General features: G+C 56.1%; 3 protein-coding genes across 3 annotated transcripts; 2 read left to right on the plus strand and 1 right to left on the minus strand.

Annotated features, from left to right (window-relative positions):
* Positions 1-57: 57 nt before the first annotated feature.
* CAOG_04826 (inositol 1,4,5-triphosphate receptor) lies at positions 58-11,855 on the minus strand. The gene is made up of 5 exons (XM_004347527.2): positions 11,837-11,855; positions 10,291-10,579; positions 9,944-10,014; positions 9,645-9,844; positions 58-9,531 (listed from the first exon to the last, which is right to left on the minus strand). Exons 2-5 carry the CDS (start codon positions 10,374-10,376, stop codon positions 190-192), a joined length of 9,699 nt encoding a protein of 3,232 aa, XP_004347577.1. The 5' UTR covers positions 10,377-10,579; positions 11,837-11,855; the 3' UTR covers positions 58-189.
* A 351-nt stretch (positions 11,856-12,206) lies between these two features.
* Positions 12,207-16,021, plus strand: CAOG_04827 (lysosomal alpha-glucosidase). The gene is made up of 3 exons (XM_004347528.2): positions 12,207-12,343; positions 12,537-12,622; positions 13,160-16,021. Exons 1-3 carry the CDS (start codon positions 12,235-12,237, stop codon positions 15,893-15,895), a joined length of 2,931 nt encoding a protein of 976 aa, XP_004347578.2. The 5' UTR covers positions 12,207-12,234; the 3' UTR covers positions 15,896-16,021.
* Positions 16,022-16,055: 34 nt separating this feature from the next.
* Positions 16,056-17,151, plus strand: CAOG_04828 (hypothetical protein). The gene is made up of 4 exons (XM_004347529.2): positions 16,056-16,351; positions 16,440-16,549; positions 16,717-16,836; positions 16,939-17,151. The coding sequence occupies exons 1-4, from the start codon at positions 16,108-16,110 to the stop codon at positions 17,077-17,079; spliced, it is 615 nt and encodes a 204-aa protein (XP_004347579.1). The 5' UTR covers positions 16,056-16,107; the 3' UTR covers positions 17,080-17,151.
* Positions 17,152-17,158: the final 7 nt, after the last annotated feature.

Consider the following 17,158-nt stretch of genomic DNA (forward strand, 5'->3'; position numbering starts at 1 on the left):
AACCGAAGCACCATTGCAAAAGAAATAAGATTGTAATGTAAAATACAACACAAAAATCAACAATAACAACAAATAAAACACCAAATAAAACAACAACAACACCAAATAAAACAACAACAACAACAACAACAACAGCAACAAGTCGCTATCAGCAGCAGCTCCCTCAAGTCAGACTCCCCCCAAAACAGACTAATCGTCAGCAGAAATCAGACTGTTTCGGTTGCTGGAAGGATTGGAATCTTCAACAAACGAATCGGACTGGGTGGAGTGCTGCTGGAACAGGAACGTATTGCGACGACGACTGCCGCCCAACGAGAGGCGGGAGCCAGCCGACAGGGACGCTGCTGCTGCCGCCGCCGCTGCTGCTGCAGGACCAACAAACGCAGGACCAGGGCTATTGGCAGCAACACTGGTCGAGGCACCGGCAGCAGCGGCAGAATTACCATTGGCAGCAGGCGGCGCGACAAAAGGGATGCCCGAGCCAGACGAAACATCCTTTCCGAGATCGGCGAGCCGAGTGGTGGAGCCATTGACGCTGTCAGCCGGCGAGCCAGAGACGGACTCTTCCACCACGGGGAGCATGATGGTGGGTGGCGCAAGTGAGCGTGTGTCGTGTCGCTTGAGCGAATCTCGGCGAGAGTTTTTGCGCTGCTCGCTGAGCTGGTCGCGAATCTCACCCAGCTGCTGGGACAGGCTCACGACAAGCGCGTTCGTGGACGTGAGCTGCGTGCGGAGCTGGCGCAGCTCGTTTGTGTCTGTTTCGTCCGTGTCTTGCGTCAGGGAGATGGTGCGCAGACGCGGGAACCAGTCCAAGTTGCGCAAGCCAATCATGTTGCTCACATAGCTCTCCGGGCCGGTAAACTCGGTCGGGTCCTGGCCCTTGATGTGAACAATAAAGTAGAGGTAATTCCACAAGTTGTGCTCGTCCTTGATGTGCTCCTCGAACGTGACGCCGCGGTTGTCGAACGCCGACCGATCCAGGCCGCAAATGAAGCACGTGTTGCGACGGTTTTCTTCCTTTTCGTTCTTCTCGGCGCGCAAGTCGGCGAACGTGTCGATAATGACACCAAAGATGAGGTTGAGCACAATGATAATGACCACGAAGAAGAACATGAGGTCGTAAAAGACACGCGCAGTGAAGAGCGGCTCGTCCTTTGACTTTTGGCGCAGCACGTCACCGATGCCGCCGCCGTTGCGCAAGCCATGGTTGAGCGTCGTGACGATACAAAGGAGCAGCGAATCACACGACCGCTCCATCTCGCCGCCATCCACATCCGTCTCGACCACGAAGTCGTCGCGGAAGATGAGGAAGCCGACAATCGAAAACATGTAGACGACAATCAGCGCAAAAACAGCCGTGAGCACGATACTCTTGCCGTTGCGTGTGACGGAGCGAATCACGTTCTTGAGCGTTTCTTCGCGCACGACAATGTCGAGCAGCAGCAGCGAGTAGACAAAGTGGTTGAACAGGAGACCGATGATGCAGATACCCAGGTACGAGGCATAGTACAAGAGCATGCCGTCCGTCAGCAGCTGCCGCATTCCGCCCTTCTTGAGCAGGAGCATGCCATAGTTGCCGAGGTAGGACACCAGAATGGTCACAGAGTTGACAATCTGAACAATGCCGAGCACTGTGATCAAAATCAGAATAAGCAGGCCGAGGAAGGGGGACAGGCTGCTCATGCTGCCAGAGGCAGCCGCGGCAGCAGCGGCAGCGGCGGCAGCTGCAGCCGTGGGAGAGAGTGATGCAAAGCCGCCGCTACCAGCGTACCCTGACGACTCGGCAGCGGAATCGGAACAGAGTTCTCCACCTCCCACAGCGTCAGTATAGCACTCGGCGACCACAGCCGAGCCAAACTCGTCCATAACGACCGGGATGTCCTTGCCCATAAAGTTCTCCAGCGGGTAGAAGAGCGCAATCAGAACGTTGATCAGAATGGCAAGCACAAAGGACAGGGTTGTCCAGCGCGCAAAGTTGCGACTAAACCAGTACAAGACGCGTTTCTTTTGCAGCTCGTTTTGCCACATCATCTCGTGATACAGGTCATCGGTGCGCGAGAAAAAGTCGGCCACCTTGGAGCCTTGCTCGTCACGCTGGACATTCATGAGAATGTCAACCATGCTCTCCTCAGTCAGGAAGCGGCACACCGGGGGGATGGGGAAGTAGATGCGCTCGAGCTTGTCGCTCTTGACAATCTCCACTTGACCAGTGTGCTCCGGGAAGTACTTGAACGCCTCGCCAACGTTGTCGCGCATGGCGGTCGCGAGTGCGGGCGAGTGTTGGGCCAGCTTGTGAGCGAGCACAAACAAGTTGTGACCGACTTCACGCACCTCTTCTGCTGCCAGATGACGATGCGACGGGTTGGCCGCCCACGCCTGCGACAGCCGGAAGACGTGGTTGACCATGTTGAGCAGCTGGGGCGCGTCCAGGTTGAAGAGAATCCGATCAATCATTTCGGTCGTTTGTCTCGACTCCATGACGGCAAGCAGGAGCTTGGCCGCATTGTTCTTGAGCGTCACGACCAAATCCATGCGTTCTTTGCCCAGCGGATTGATCTCGTTGAGAATGAGCGCAAGCACAATGTCAATGCCGTGCGTCTCGTGCGACGCAATGCAGTCCTGGTTTTCTGGGCATGGACCCTGGCAGTACTCTGTGAGCGAAATGAGACACTGGTTGATGATGCCAATGTTGCTCTCGTTGATAAACAAGCCAAGCAGACCGAGACCGCCCGAGGTCGAGCCACAAATGCAGTCCAGATACTGCAGCGTCTCGTGCACGAGGTTGTACGAGGTGCGAGAGTGCTGCTGCCGGCGAATGCAGTGCTGCAGCTCAATGTTGTGGTTTTCGCAGAGCAGCTGCAAAAATCGCAAAATGGACTCAATCACCACGTATTCGTTCGGCCCAGCGGCAGCCACCTCCGCAGGGTCGGCAGACTCGGTGCGGCTCATGTTGTAGCCACTCTTGAGCTCCACCATGGAATGGCCCATGCGGTTTTGGATTTGTCGGAAGAACGCCTCGGCTCCAGCAGAGTTGAAGCGGTGCAGGAAGGACGTCTGGATGGTGTGGTTGCCGCCTTCCAGCAGCGCAATGCCCAAACGAAGCGACTCGAGGAAGACCATCGGATCGTCGTTCGCCGTCACCAGGTCAATCACAAGGCTGGACGCGCCGTTGGCATCGAGGGCGTTTTGGGTTTCTGACTGGGTTGTGTGACGCAGACGAGGCTCGCCAAAGTACTTTGTCGACTCGCGCTGGATGAGCAACTGAGCACGACCGTCAAAGCGTTGGGGAGCCATCATGCGGCGAAGTGTCGTCAACACGTGCACGCACAGCTGCTTCTCCTTCTGCCCGAGCGTCTTGGTGTGGTTGATGAGCTTGGTGGCAAGCTTGCTCGAAGACAGGGGCTGTTGCGTGCTCGTGAGCCGGAAGGGATGTTGGAGAATTTCAACCAGAACGGCAAACTCGGCGGCCACCAAGCTGCGCATCTCCTTCTCCAGCGCCTCCACGTACTCTTGGAGCCCTTCGACAATGTGGCGAGCCTTTTCGGCTTCCTGGGATTTGGCAGAAAAGCTGGGCGATCGCTTGCGGGTGCGAAGTGCCTTCAGGAAACCATCGACGCCCTTCTTGGCCACCTTGCTCTGCGACAGGCACTCTGCAACGCCAGACTCGAGCGCGTCCCCAAGTGGGATGCGTTCTTCCTGCGCAAGAAGGGTGACGACGCGAAGAGTATCCTCAACACGGCCCTTGTAGCGGCCGTAAATCCAGGGCGCCTTGACAATGAGGTACAGAGAGCGAATCATTTCGACAAACAGCGCGTGTCGGGTCGTAATGCCGAGCGCCGTGCCGGCGTTCTGCGGGCTGAAGCAGAATGACACGCAGAAGCAGAGGGGTTCGCAAATGTACGCGTTCAAGATGCCATTGTCGCCTTCGTACGCTGCATCGCCAGCTCGGGCCAAATCCCGGACGAACGCGTCAAACAGCGTCCACATGTGCGGCGACGTGGCAATGTCCTTGACCTCGACCTCCGTGTCAGAGTAGCAGTGGTTGAGGAACTCGACGTACGCACGCTTCACCTCGAGAATGGTCGCCTCGTGCGAAACAATGCGCACAATGTCGTCGAGCGGCACGAGCGACTGGCACTTGATCTCGGTGTTGGCATTCTTGCCCTCCGTACAGGCAGCCAGCAGCTCAATCAGCGCAATGTGGTAGGACAGCTCGCTACGCTCATTCGTCAGATGGTCGCGCGTCTGCATGAGCTCCACCAGGTACTGGAAGGAGACGTTGTCGTTGAAAAAGACCAAAACATCCTCGCCAGCATTGACGAGGGCGCTCATGACCAAATCTTGCGTCCGCCGGAGCGCCATGCCGTCGACGCGCACAAGGTCTTTGAGGAATTGCAAGAACTGGACCTGCCGGCCCATATGCTCAATGCAGCTCACAAAATGACCAACCACCTTCTCGCTCACGTTGCTGCAGAGGGCCAGATTGTTGAGGTAGATGTGGCGGATGGTCTCACCAGCGTAGCGCGAGTGCGACATTTCGTCCATGAAAAAGTCCACAAACGGATGCAGGTGCGCCTGGTTTTGCGGGTTGCTAAAGCAGAAATCTTGCAGAAACTCGTGCGCAACGCCAAACAAGTCCTTCATCTGATCGTCCTGCACGTCGTGCGGAATGCGCAGCAGTTCCAGCACTTGCATGTGCGCGCCAAGGTTGCGCAGCAATCGCTGGTTTTGCTTGTTGTTGCGCTTGACGGGCGCGCTCGGCACGCTCATCTTGGGCCGCTCGAGGGTGGGATTGGGCGAGGGAGGACCAGAGCCGCTCGGGGACGAGGACGACGACAACGACGTGGGAGACACTGCGAGCGTGTCATCGGTCGACAAGCCCGCCGAGCCCGAGCCAGGAACGAGAAGAGAAGCGTTGCCAGAGTTGGACTCGGAGGACGCCGAGCGCGACAAGGGAGCGTGGCCGGTTCCAGAAGCGGTCGCCGACAGAGTACCGGCGGCAGAGGCCGGAGCAGTCTTGGACGCTTGCGCAGCAAGGCTCAGCAGAGAGGCAGGAGACGGCTTACTTCCAAAGAAGGCGTTGCCTGACGTCGTCGCCGTCGTCGGCTTGCTTGACGAGTCGCCTGCAGTGTCAGAGACAACAGTGACGCACAACGCCTTGAGCCGGGTGAGGATTTTCTTGATCTTGGTGTAGTTGTCCTCGCCTGCCTTCTTTCCGCCTTCCGACTTGGAGCTGCCGAGTTTGGCGTCGGTTGTGGCAGCCGAGGCAGCTGCGGACGGGTCACTCTTCAGTGGATCGCCTGAAGCGGCCTGGTCCGCATCGGCGATTTTGGTCTTGCCGCTGCTTGTGGAACCGCCACCACTGCCGCCTTCAGCCTTGTCGTCGTCCGCGTCAGGATTGGACGTGGCCTTAAACACCCAGAGCTCTGACTTTTCGACCATGACGCGAAGACGGTCGAGATCGGCCTTGATCTGCTTGTAGTTGTCAACGTCCTCGGACGAGACGAGCAGCTGCACCTGCTTGAATGAAAGCAGCACCTCGTCACGCTGGTTGAAGTGGCGGAAGAGCAGCCGGAGGGCGCCTGACGCGAGCGGGCGGAAGTCGTGCATGCACAAGTCCAACAAGACGCGAACGAGCATCGTGCCGTCCTTGCCGTCGAAATCCAAAATGGAGCCGATCGTGCACGTCGTGTCAAACATTTTTTCGGCATCCTCAACAATCTTGGACTCGGGAATGGCGGAAATCTCGGCGAGCGCTTCTTCCTTGTCTGCAGGCTGGACGGCGCTGCGCACGTCCTGCCAGAGGTCGCGCACTGCCTGCGAGAAATGCCCGGCAGGAGCAGGCGGAGCCACACCAGCTGGCTTACCAGCGGCACTGGACGACGACGACGATGATGCCGACGATGATGCCGACGACGTGGCCGGCGTGGTGCCCGGCAGCAGGGCCGGCGCAGTGGTGGCAAACAAGTTGGATTCAGAGGTGCTACGGCTTTGGCCACCCTGTGCCTTGGCCTTGGCTGAGAGAGCTGCAAAACTTGGCTTGGCAGGCGATGGTGGCGCGGCAGTTGCAGTTGCAGTTGGGCCGGTGACTGGCACGGGGACTGGAGTGGCCGAATCCGGACCTTCCACCGACACAGACGGAAGGCGAGGGGGAGGGGCAAGGGACGTAGTAAAGGGAGTTTCCACGCCAATACCCACTGCGCCTTCGTGAGCCACGCCAAGCCCAGAGGTGCTGCGAGCACGCTTCATTTCAAACGGCGGCGGACGACCGGCACGCTCACGCGCACGAAGGAGCGAAGGCAGCAGCTGCGCGTTCTCATCCATACCAGCCTCGCCAGCCGACTCCTTGCGCCGGGCATCCTGCGACTTGAAAATGACCAGCAGGTTGGAAATGCGAAAGTCGAGCCGAACATCGCTGATGAATTCGAGAATCTCGATAATCTTCAGCTTGGTGTTCATCACGGTGACATCCTTCTCGTTGCTTTCTTCCTTCGGTCCGGAAAACCCAACCTTTTTGGCACCCACAAGAGCCAATGGGCCGCCAATCAATGCACCCAGACCTGCCGACCGCACTCCGGCCGCGATGGAGGGTGTCGAGGTCACCGACGTGGAAGGTGATTGGCCGCGCACATTTTCAGAAGAGGTGTCGGGTGACAAGGGAGAGGTTGCTGGCGAAGGCGACGTTCGCCCCTTGAAAGGGGTGGACGGGGAAGCGGGTGCAGATTCGGCGACGGTTGCCGAAGTAGCAGCGCTACTGGTCGAGGCCGCCGGAAGACCAAAGAATACGTCCGAGCCGTTGTTGGAGGACGAGCGGGAGCGCGACGCAGATGTGTCGGGGCTGTGATTCTGGAGCGGGAGCGGCGATGGCGGAGCGATGGACACGGACGGCAACTGCAAGCTGTTGAGGGCTTGTGAAGGAGCGCTTTTGCTGTCTGAGGCACCCGAAGCCGAGGCAGAAGTCGAAGGAGCAGAAGCAAAAGCAGAAGAAGAAGCAGAGCCAGACAACTTGCGCTCGCCGGCAGCAGTCACGACAGAAGCTGCAGCATGCATGGTTTTGGAAACTGCCGACGTCACAAAGTTGGCAGCGGACGCGCGCCGACTGCCGCTGGTCGTTCCATTTGCATTGGTTGTGGCTGGCCCAGGACTGCCGGTGCCGCTGCGACCGTCAAGAATCGACAACAGGACTTTGGTGAGCTGAATGAGCTCGCGGAAGTTGTAGAATCCAAAGTAGACGAGGTAGCGGGTCAGCGTGATGACTTCCAGGGTGAGCTTGTTCTTGTCCCGAGAGTGGAACGGGTGCTGGTCTGCCTCGAGGAGCTTGAGGTACTGACCGACAAACTGCTTGGTGCCTCCGAAAATTTCGCTCGAGCCGGCGGCAGAGGGCATCAGATACGTGTCGATGGTGATGCCTTCGGGAATGTCCGACCACAGACGAGCATACTTGACAGGCGTCACGGTCTCCTGCGGGTCGCAGTCGACATGCATGTGCAGCATGAGCTGGCAGAAGGACGCGCGCAGGTCGCTTGGAAGGCGCTCGTTCGAAATGCAGCGCAGCAGCAAGCCGACATGCATCTTGTCCTTGAGGTGGTTGATGGCAATGTACTGGCGATCGAGACACATCTGGGCAAAGAGGTCGAGCTGGACGCGATAGTATGCGAGGCTATCCCGAGCCTCGTGGCTCGTCTCGGCGTCGCGCGCCAAGTCGCCAAGGCGCTTCGCAACGAGCCGTGGATACGCGGACGGGCCCAGAGATGCTGTGGCAGTGCCGGCGGCGGCGGCGGCGGCGGCTGGAGAGACGGTGGTGGTGGTGGTGGTGCGGGGAGAGTGCTGCAAAGGCGTGCCAGAGAACGGGCTCGAGGATGCTGACGACGAAGACGACACATTGCCGTCCTTGACGGGTTGGAGCCAATGGAGCCACACTTCCCCATCCTTGTCCAGGGTTGTATCGATGAAAATGTCCTTGTTTTCGTCAGCCAGCACGGCAATGCAGATCAGCTCCTGCGTCACAGGAATGGCCGTGTTGTTGCTCGAGCAGAGATCGGTCAGGTATTGCACGTAGCGGCACTCGCGATTCTTGCGCAGCAGATTCAAAAAGGTATCAATCTCCTTCTGCTTGATGTTGGCTTCGAGCAGCTTGCGGTTGTTGTTGAGCAGCGCCGTGATGGTGTCTTCGGCCAGCAAGTCGTAGCCAATCTGGCTTTGCATAAAGCCAAACCACTTGGCAATGTACTCTTGGTTTTTTCGGTAGGCCTGTTGCGAAAAGCGGAGCGTGCGGTAGCAAAGCTTACACATCATGCGGATGGGACTGTGCTGCTTGTCGCCCACCTCGGAGAGCGGCAGCATGACGCCGCCGCTTTCGACGAACGGCGCCTTGAGCAACGCGAAAATTTCCTTCAAAATGTTCTGCTCGCGCATCAGCTTTTGCCGATCACGGTCGGGCTTGCCAGTGGCGGTCAGCGGATCCATGCCAATGTTCTCCTGGTTGAGCACGAAAAAGATGAGGTCGGAAAGAATCTTGGTGGCGAGCTTGGCTTCGCGTTGCGTGAGGTCTCCCTTGGCGAGGCGCTTGGAAATGCCCTTGAGCAGCTTGCTGGCGTCGTTGGCAAAGTCCAGGTCGCGCACTTCGGCGGCAGCAACGGGCACCACGGCAAACGCCTCCTTGTCCTCGCGGATGGAGGCGGCGCCGACTTTTTGCATGATTGGCTTTTCCTGGTCCTTGTCAATGGGAATGGCGGTCGAATGGACCCACGTGTTGGAGTAGAAATGCTTGAGCCGGACGTAGGCAGACTTGCCCACCTCTTCGTCTGCCTTTTGGATGGTCGTCGGGTCGAGCTCAAAGATGGAGGCGAGATCGTGCCGGTCGCGCGTGGTGACGAGGTGGTGGGCCACGTCTCGCGTGCCCCGGAGCTTTTCGCGCGTCGAATCAAACGTCGGATCGTTGTCCTCCTGGGCGGCCAGATACTCGCCAGAGGCGAGGTGCTTGATGCGAAACAGACTGTTCCATGTGGCTACACCGCCGCGACACGGGTCTTCGTGCACGACTTCAATTTCCCACAGCGCCTGCGACGTGGTTGCAGCCGTTTTCGAGGTTCGACCGGTCGTACGCAAGAAGACGCACAACGAGTTTTCGTACTGGTCGCACGTCAAGAATTTCTCTTGCTCGGCATGGAACAGACGCACAACATCGCCTCCTTTCAGCACGTTCTCGGCGTTGGGGTGGTGCTCGAGAAACAGCGAGACCTTCCACGGTGTCTTGACGTTGGCAATATTCACCTCCAAGCAAGACTCGTGGTCGGGCAAGTTGCAGCTGCTCGCATGCAATGGCTGCTGGGCGTTCGTAGACACCAGCAAGACCTTGTCGCCAATCAGAATTTCGTCGCCGACCGAGCGCAGCTTGTAAAAGGGCATGATGGTAAACCACGAGCCTTCATTTCCGACCGTGTCCAGCACCACGCGCATGGCGTTCTTTTCCAGTAATGCGGGCAGTCGCTGATTTACCGTGACAAACTTGTTGCTTTTTGTGTGCAGGAGCTACGACGAGGAGGGGACGCAGAAAGGTGAACAAACAAAATAAAAAAGGACATCAACAAAACGTCAGTCAACCTCAAACCACAGCCGCACAAACAAAAGGCATTCAACAATACCTGAATACACTGGCCGTATTGAATGACTTGACCAAGAGCCCGATCGTCTTCTTGCTCGTTTTGCTTTCGCTCAAGCTCGGCTGCGTGCTGCAGCTTTTTCAACAGCACAATGTCCGATAGAGTGTTCGAGCTGGCCTTGGCTTTCTTCCATTGGCGCTGGGCATTGTAGCGATGCATGGGGTAGATTTTAAAGTGACAGTCTAAAATGATTGAGGTGTGCAGGATGGGAAGAGAGTGAGTCCAAATAGGAAAGTTGGGACGAGCATCGGATTTGTCGGATCCTAAGCGGAGATACACACCTCGAAACTTCTTGGGAATGTTATTGGTGTCGCCGGCAGTGGGTTGAATCACACAGCGGTCATCAATGAGGCTGATCAGGGGGAGTGAGCATTGCGAATGGAACCTCCCCACCTCAGATACCCCACACACGCATGACAGCAAACCAGCCGACCAAAACAAGACAAAAACAAGCAAAAATGTTCAAAGAACCAATCCGGATTGGATCGGATGAAAGAAACAAGAAAACCCAAAAGTAACGAGCTGGCGGTTTTGATGTTTCAGCGAACCACTGCCTGAATCCCAGAAACCGCCTACCACACTTGCACAACATGACTGGAGCACTGAGCCGAGCTGGCTGAATACATACCCTAGAGTGCTGATAAAGCCATTGACTTGGCCCTCGGCATACAGCGACACGACATCGCCGAGCCGCAAGTAACGAGGCGAGCTCATGCTGAGAACACCAAGCTTTGCGCGCGTTCACGCAGACAGGTCCCTCGGGGGTGTACTTGGAGTAGCTAGCGTGTGCTCGCTGGTGAAAGTCGGGTCAAAGAGAGACTCGGGAAGCGCGAGACGGGGGTGGGAGGGAAGGGGGAAAAGTGTCCGAGCGCGCGATTGGAATGGAAGCGAGCTTGATCAAGAAATTGAGTCGCCTCCTACCGCAGCAGCAGAGCCGGGCCAAGTAGCAAAGCACAACAAGCAAAAACAAAAAGGTGAGATGGCGTGTTGAATCAAGATGGTTGGTTGTGACATTGGATGCGAGGGAAGAGGGTGGAAGAGATTGGGAGATGGGACAAGGCACAATCTTCATCCATAAAGGCGCATCCAATCCTTCGCCGCTCACCGCGCGTCGGATGTCGTCCAAAAGGAGTGACGAATGACTGAGCACAAAATCCACACAATCAACGTGGCCAAAAACACACGAGACTTGGACTGAAAAGTGAACGTGATTGGAATCGAAATCGAAATGAAATAAAGCAAAAAACCGCCAAAAATCCAATAAAATAAAATAAAATAAAAGTTGTCAAAATCGGAGAAAAAAAAAACACCAAAGAAAGCAAACCGATTGACAAACAACTCAAAAAAAAAACTAGAAGAAGAGCTCGATAATAACGAGAATCAAAAATCAAAAGGCACAGACAATAAGAGGCGGGAGGGGGGGGGAGAGAATGGACGAACGCACATAAAGCTGTGCGTTTCACTTTTGCTTCCCGCCAAAAAAAAAAAAAGAAAAAAGAAAAAAAAGCATTCTCGACACACTTGTTGGCTGCACGCGCACTCTGGGCCAGTTCAGCACGCCTCCGTCTGGTGTCGGATGGGCAGCCTCCAGAGTTGCCTTCAACCTTTTGCTCTGATTACCATGCGAGAACTGCAACTCGACCGTGGCAATTCGCTTCCATTTCCATCCCATTGAAAAAACCAACAAAAAAAAAAAAAAAAAAAAGGCAACGATCTCGGATTTTTGTTACTGTGACGTGGATTGCACTGTACAAAAGTCAAAGCGAACTGCTCGCTTGGCCTCCAATGACCCGACGCACACAAGACGCATTTGCAACGGAAACTTGTCCAACACGACGCAAGCTGACGGAGGGACACGCGGAGCACAGCGCGCTTTGGGGAGGCACACTGGATTGAGAGGAGCACAAAAGCGAAGAAGGGCCAATCCATTCCACACGCCCTCGCTTTCGCTCCCTTTCGCTTCACCCCCACTCCCCGCTCGCTTCCCAAAGCGAACACCCAGAGCACCAACGATGCTCTGCGCAGAAACGGTACACAAAAACTGACCGGCTGCGTCGAACAAAAAGCGAGCACAACAACAAAGTCGAACGAAACGAAGAAATTTGGTCGAATCATCAATCAAAAGGCAAAGGCAAAGGCAAAGGCAAATTGAAGGGTGGAAAACAAAACCTTACTGACTTTGACGAAGGAGTGAGTGAAGAAAAGACTGGAGAGCGCAAAACGAGAACATGGCTCGGATGGAAGGAAGGAAGAGTTGCCGAAGTGGCATCATTGCAACAAAACCAAAACCAAAAACGAAGCTCAAGTTGATTGCGGATTGTGTCACCATCGGGGCTGCAAGGAACAATCACCCAGAATCGCAAACTGGAAGGCATGTTGCAAGTGTGAATGTGAGTGCGTGGAAAGGATGTGCGCACTGTGGCAGCAGGATAGGATTTGGTGGTCTCAGATTGAGGATTACCGCAGCAATTGCAATCCCAAATCATCAACCGCACAACGTATCACATTTGCAGACATTTCATCTCCTCATTCTTTGTTTCTTTGTTCTTCTTTTTCTTGTTCTTTCGTGACAATGATGGCGCGCGTGGCATCATCGTTGTCGGCATTGCTTGTCCTGGGACTCGTCCTCGCAGTTTCAGCAGCGCCGCAGTGCAACCCCGGCGGTGTGCGCAACGACTGCGGTAACAAACACAAGCATTGCTTGTTCTTTGCTGCATGCGTTGATGATTGCTGGCGACGTTCTCGTTCGCGTTCTCGCACTGGAAGGGACGAGCGAGACGAGGGAACAAACCATGCCCAATCCTCAATGCGCACTCACTTTGCACTCCCAACTCGCTCTCCATGCACACGCTCTTCTCTGTACACAACCCACAGGCTATGTTGGCATTACGCAGCAGCAGTGCGAGGCGAAAGGGTGCTGCTGGAGCCCGCTCGACAACAACCCGTGGTGCTTTAACTCTGTAAGCGGCGTTTTCATTGATCTCGCGCTCTACCTCTGCAACACGAACTCTTCCATCGCCACGGCTTTTGACTGTGTGCTCTGGGTCTCAGAGTCAAGTTGTTGATTTGGCTTGCGCAGTGTGTGGTTTGAAGTCGAAAGCGAGGGGGGGGAAACAATCATGTGCTGTTGCCCCTCTTTGAGGCTTCATGGCAGCCACACGCACACACTCGCTCGTGAACGCGAATGGCACCCTTGCTCATTCTGCTGTTTTGCAACAATCTCACGGTGGCTGATGCGACGATGACCCTTCTCAGCGCAACAAAATGGCCGCGTGCGCTGCGCCAATCATTCAATCAATCGTGAACGGAGCATTATTTTTAATGTTTTTGCGTTTCGTTTTTAACGCTTGTTTCATTTTTTTAACGCCCCGCTTTTGTTTTTCTTATTCTCAATGATTCGAGTGTCGAAATTCAATGACCAGGGTCGAAAAAACAAAAATCAAACATGTCTCGTGTTTGGATGAATCTCAAATGAATCTGCTTTTGTTTTTGCCCAGAACCCGCCTCAATCCAACTACGTCGTCAAGAGCATTGCGCAGACAAGCGTCGGATATGACATTACACTCACGCTGGTGAGCGCTCCAGCAACGTTCGGCCCGGACGTGGTCAACCCGAAGGTGTCGGTGTCGTACGACACGGCAGACCAGCTGCGTGTGCGCATTGTCGACTCGGACGACAGCTCGCGCTGGGAGGTTCCGACGTGGCTCTCGCCCCTGCCCCCGCCGCCGACCAAGCCAGCGGCCAACCCCAACTATGTCTTCTCGACGGCCCCGATTGGCCAGCCGTTCTGGTTTGCCGTCTCGCGTGCGTCGGACGGCAAGCCCCTCTTCAACACGTCGTCGACCGACGCCACCCCGTTCAACAACATGGTGTTTGAGGACCAGTACCTCGAAATCTCCACCCAGCTGCCTTCGACCAACTACATTTACGGCATTGGCGAGCACGTGCAGTCGATGCGCCTGACCCCCGACACGTACACGCTGTGGGCGTACGACACGCCGACCCCCGTGCTGAACAACTTGTACGGCGCTCACCCGTTCTACATTGAGCAGCGCGCAGACACTGGCAAGGCCCACGGCGTCTTCTTCCGCAACAGCAACGGCCAGGACGTGACGCTCTCTGGCACCTCGCTCACCTTCCGCTCGATTGGTGGCATTTTCGACTTTTTCTTCTTCATGGGCCCCACCCCCGAGGCCATCGTGCAGCAGTACACCAGCGTCATCGGTCGCCCCCACATGCCGCCGTTCTGGGGCCTCGGGTTCCACCAGTGCCGCTACGGCTACAAGTCGCTCAGCGACCTGCAGACGGTTGTCGCCCAGTACAAGGCCAACCAAATCCCCCTCGACACCATGTGGACGGACATTGACTACATGGACAGCTTCAAGGACTTTACCTGGGATCCCGTCAACTTCCCGCAGTCGGGCATGCTGTCGTTTGTCAATTCGCTCCACGCCAACAAGATGCAGTATGTCGTCATTGTCGACCCCGGCCTCGCCAACCAGCCTGGCTACGCTCCGTACGACCAAGGCGAGAAGCTCAATCTCTTTGTCAAGACTGGCGACGGCGTCACCGACTTTGTCGGCAAGGTTTGGCCCGGTCTCTCCGTCTTCCCAGACTTTTTCAACCCTTCGACCGCGCAGTTTTGGCAAACCCAAATCCAGACCTTCCTGGCTGGCGTGCCCGTGGATGGTCTCTGGATTGACATGAACGAGATTAGCAACTTTTGCAACGGCGAGTGCGACTCGGCCACCTCCACCACTCCCGCCCAAGCCGCCCAGCTGCTCGAGCGTCTCGCCACCTCCCCGCCTGCCGGCCACATGGCTGGCTTCAACCCGGTCTCCCCACCCTACGCCATCGACAACCAGCAGCAGCACCAGCCCTTGAACATCAAGACCCTTGACATGACCGTTCAGCACTACGGCGGCGTGCTCGAGTACGACGCGCACAACCTGTTTGGCCTGAGCGAGGCCCTTGCGACGGACGCGGCGCTCGAAGTCGTGCGCAAGCAGCGCTCGTTTGTCATTTCCCGCTCGACCTTCCCCGGCTCGGGTCGCGCGACCGGCCACTGGACGGGCGACAACCACGCCACCTGGGACGACCTGTACTACTCGATTCCCGGCATGATCAACTTCCAGATGTTTGGCATTCCCCTGGTTGGCTCGGATATCTGCGGCTTTTTGGATGACACGACGGAGGAGCTCTGCGGTCGCTGGATGCAGCTTGGCGCCTTCTACCCGTTCTCGCGCAACCACAACACGCTCGGCGCAGCCCCACAGGAGCCTTACACTTGGCCGTCTGTGGCCGCGATCAGCCGCACCGTGCTGGGCATCCGCTACTCGCTCCTGTCCTACTACTACTCGCTCTTCTATCTTGCCCACGTCCAGGGCACCACGGTCATCCGTCCCTTGTTCTTTGAGTTTGGCAACGACACCACGACGTACACGATCGACCGCCAGTTCCTTGTCGGCAACGCTTTGCTCGTCACACCCGTTCTGACCCAGGGCGCCTCCACCGTGTCGGGCTACTTCCCCCAGGGCGTGTGGTACGATTGGTACACGCTGAGCCCTGCTGTCGGCTATTCCAGCATTGGCTCGTGGCAGACGTTGAACGCGCCGTTCAACACCATTCCGCTGCACTTGCGCGGTGGCTCCATCGTTCCCATTCAAAATCCCGCCCTGGTTTCCGCGGATGCGCACTCCTCGGACTTTACGCTCTTGGTGGCCACCAACTCTACCGGCTCGGCACAGGGCTTCCTGTTCCTCGACGATGGCACCAACCTGGCCATGACTTCTTACGTCTCTGTGACGTACTCTGCGGCGTTCGGCGGCGCCGGCGCTTCTGGCCAGCTCACCAACCAAGTGACTGACACCGGCTACGGCAGCGTTGCCACACAGCGTCTCGCCACCGTCAAAGTGCTGGGCGTGACCAGGCAAACCACGGTTGTCTCCCTCAACTCGGCTCTGTACTACAACTTTACCTGGGACGCCCCGACGCAAGTGCTGACCATTACCAACCTGCAGCTGCCTATCAGTGCTCCGTTTGTGCTGTACTGGGCTCCATCGACCATGACTGAGGCTGCGGATGCTGAAAATCATGAAAATGGCCAGAGCACCAGTCTCCAAGCACCCGCGATTGCTGGCATTGTTGTCGGATGTCTTGCTGTTGTGGCGCTTGCCAAGGTGATTGTCCGTCGCCGCAAGTCCGTTGTTGTTGGCGAGTACACCAGCATCTGAGATGTTTGTGCTGCAGCGTTTGCGGTTTTTGATTCGCTTGTGATTTGTGTTTTTGTTGTTGTTGTTGTTTGTTGATGATTGTTTGGTTGTGCTTCATCATTGAATTCCGATATGATGATTCTCGGTTTTTTTATTTTCCATTTCAGGAGGGGATGTGTCAGTCTGATTTCTCAGAAAGCAAGCCATCTTTCTTTTGTTTGAAACAAAGCCAAATGTCCCAGCCTTCCACTTCACCCGAACGCGTTCTGGGCAGATTGCCAGGCCTTGTCCTGGTGGATGTTCAACTTGGCCTGACAGATCCCGCGAACGAAGCGCACTGGGGCGGGAATCGCAACAACCGAAACGCCGAGCAAGTGATTGGGCGACTGCTGCAACTCTGGCGAGCACGCAATCTTCCGGTCTTCCACGTCAAGCACGACTCGATTGAAGCTCAGTCGCCGTTGCGTCCCGACCAGCGTGAGTGGCGATCAGAGCGGTGTTCGGCGGGGGGGGGGAAAGTAATGAGTGTAAGAGGCTGATTATTCACTGTTGGAATTGTTTTCAGCCGGCAACGCCTTCCATCCTGTCGCCGTGCCTCTTCCCAACGAACCAGTCTTCCCCAAGTCGGTCAACTCAGGCTTCATTGGCACTGATCTGCAGGCGCGTCTTGAGCAGGTCAGCGAATTGCATTGAAAGCTTGGTTGTCGGAGTTTCGATTTCGCCGTGTTTGAATCATTTCGCCGTGCTCTGACTGCGCAATGCTCATCCTATCGTTTTTCTCGATTGTTTCGTATGATTTCGTGGATTACTTTGGCACTGTTGTCCAATCTGCGCTGGGGTAGCGAGGCGTAACTTCCGTCGTGATTGTCGGAATCACAACCGATCACTGCGTGAGCACGACAACGCGCATGGCGGGCAATCTGGGATTTGTCTGCTTCTTGGTCGAAGACGCCGTCGCAACTGTGAGTGATGTCATGTTGGAGCGAGCTTGACAAGTGGAAGTTGATTCGATGGCGAAACCTGAACTGACTCATCTGAGCGCGCGTTGGACTGATTTTGTTCAGTTTGACAAGACTGGTTACAACGGTGTCAAGTACCCTGCACAGCTGATTCACGACACTGCCCTTGCTAGTTTGCACGACGAGTTTGCGACAGTGCTCCAATCCCAGACACTTGAGCAAAAGTTGGCCGCGATCTTTGCTTGAGGATTGATTGTCCGTTCGTTTTGTTGTTGTCGTTGTTAGAGTCAAGCACTATTAGAACTCGTCGAGCATGAAAGCAAGC

The sequence above is a fragment of the Capsaspora owczarzaki genome (genome assembly GCF_000151315.2).
Source record: "Capsaspora owczarzaki ATCC 30864 unplaced genomic scaffold supercont2.7, whole genome shotgun sequence".
Taxonomy (NCBI): domain Eukaryota; class Filasterea; order Ministeriida; family Capsasporidae; genus Capsaspora; species Capsaspora owczarzaki.

What these genes read in the sequence shown, in the direction of transcription:
- CAOG_04826 (XM_004347527.2), bottom strand. Translation starts at nt 10,376, where the DNA reads ATGAGCTCGCCTCGTTACTTGCGGCTCGGCGATGTCGTGTCGCTGTAT. An exon ending in GGCTTTATCAGCACTCTAGG is followed by an intron (nt 10,015 to 10,290) that starts GTATGTATTCAG and finishes CCCCCTGATCAG; the next exon opens with CCTCATTGATGACCGCTGTG. An exon ending in AATACGGCCAGTGTATTCAG is followed by an intron (nt 9,532 to 9,644) that starts GTATTGTTGAAT and finishes TCCTCGTCGTAG; the next exon opens with CTCCTGCACACAAAAAGCAA.
- CAOG_04828 (XM_004347529.2), top strand. Translation starts at nt 16,108, where the DNA reads ATGTCCCAGCCTTCCACTTCACCCGAACGCGTTCTGGGCAGATTGCCA. An exon ending in GCCGTTGCGTCCCGACCAGC is followed by an intron (nt 16,352 to 16,439) that starts GTGAGTGGCGAT and finishes AATTGTTTTCAG; the next exon opens with CCGGCAACGCCTTCCATCCT. An exon ending in TGCAGGCGCGTCTTGAGCAG is followed by an intron (nt 16,550 to 16,716) that starts GTCAGCGAATTG and finishes GCGCTGGGGTAG; the next exon opens with CGAGGCGTAACTTCCGTCGT.
- CAOG_04827 (XM_004347528.2), top strand. Translation starts at nt 12,235, where the DNA reads ATGATGGCGCGCGTGGCATCATCGTTGTCGGCATTGCTTGTCCTGGGA. An exon ending in CGGTGTGCGCAACGACTGCG is followed by an intron (nt 12,344 to 12,536) that starts GTAACAAACACA and finishes CACAACCCACAG; the next exon opens with GCTATGTTGGCATTACGCAG. An exon ending in ACCCGTGGTGCTTTAACTCT is followed by an intron (nt 12,623 to 13,159) that starts GTAAGCGGCGTT and finishes GTTTTTGCCCAG; the next exon opens with AACCCGCCTCAATCCAACTA.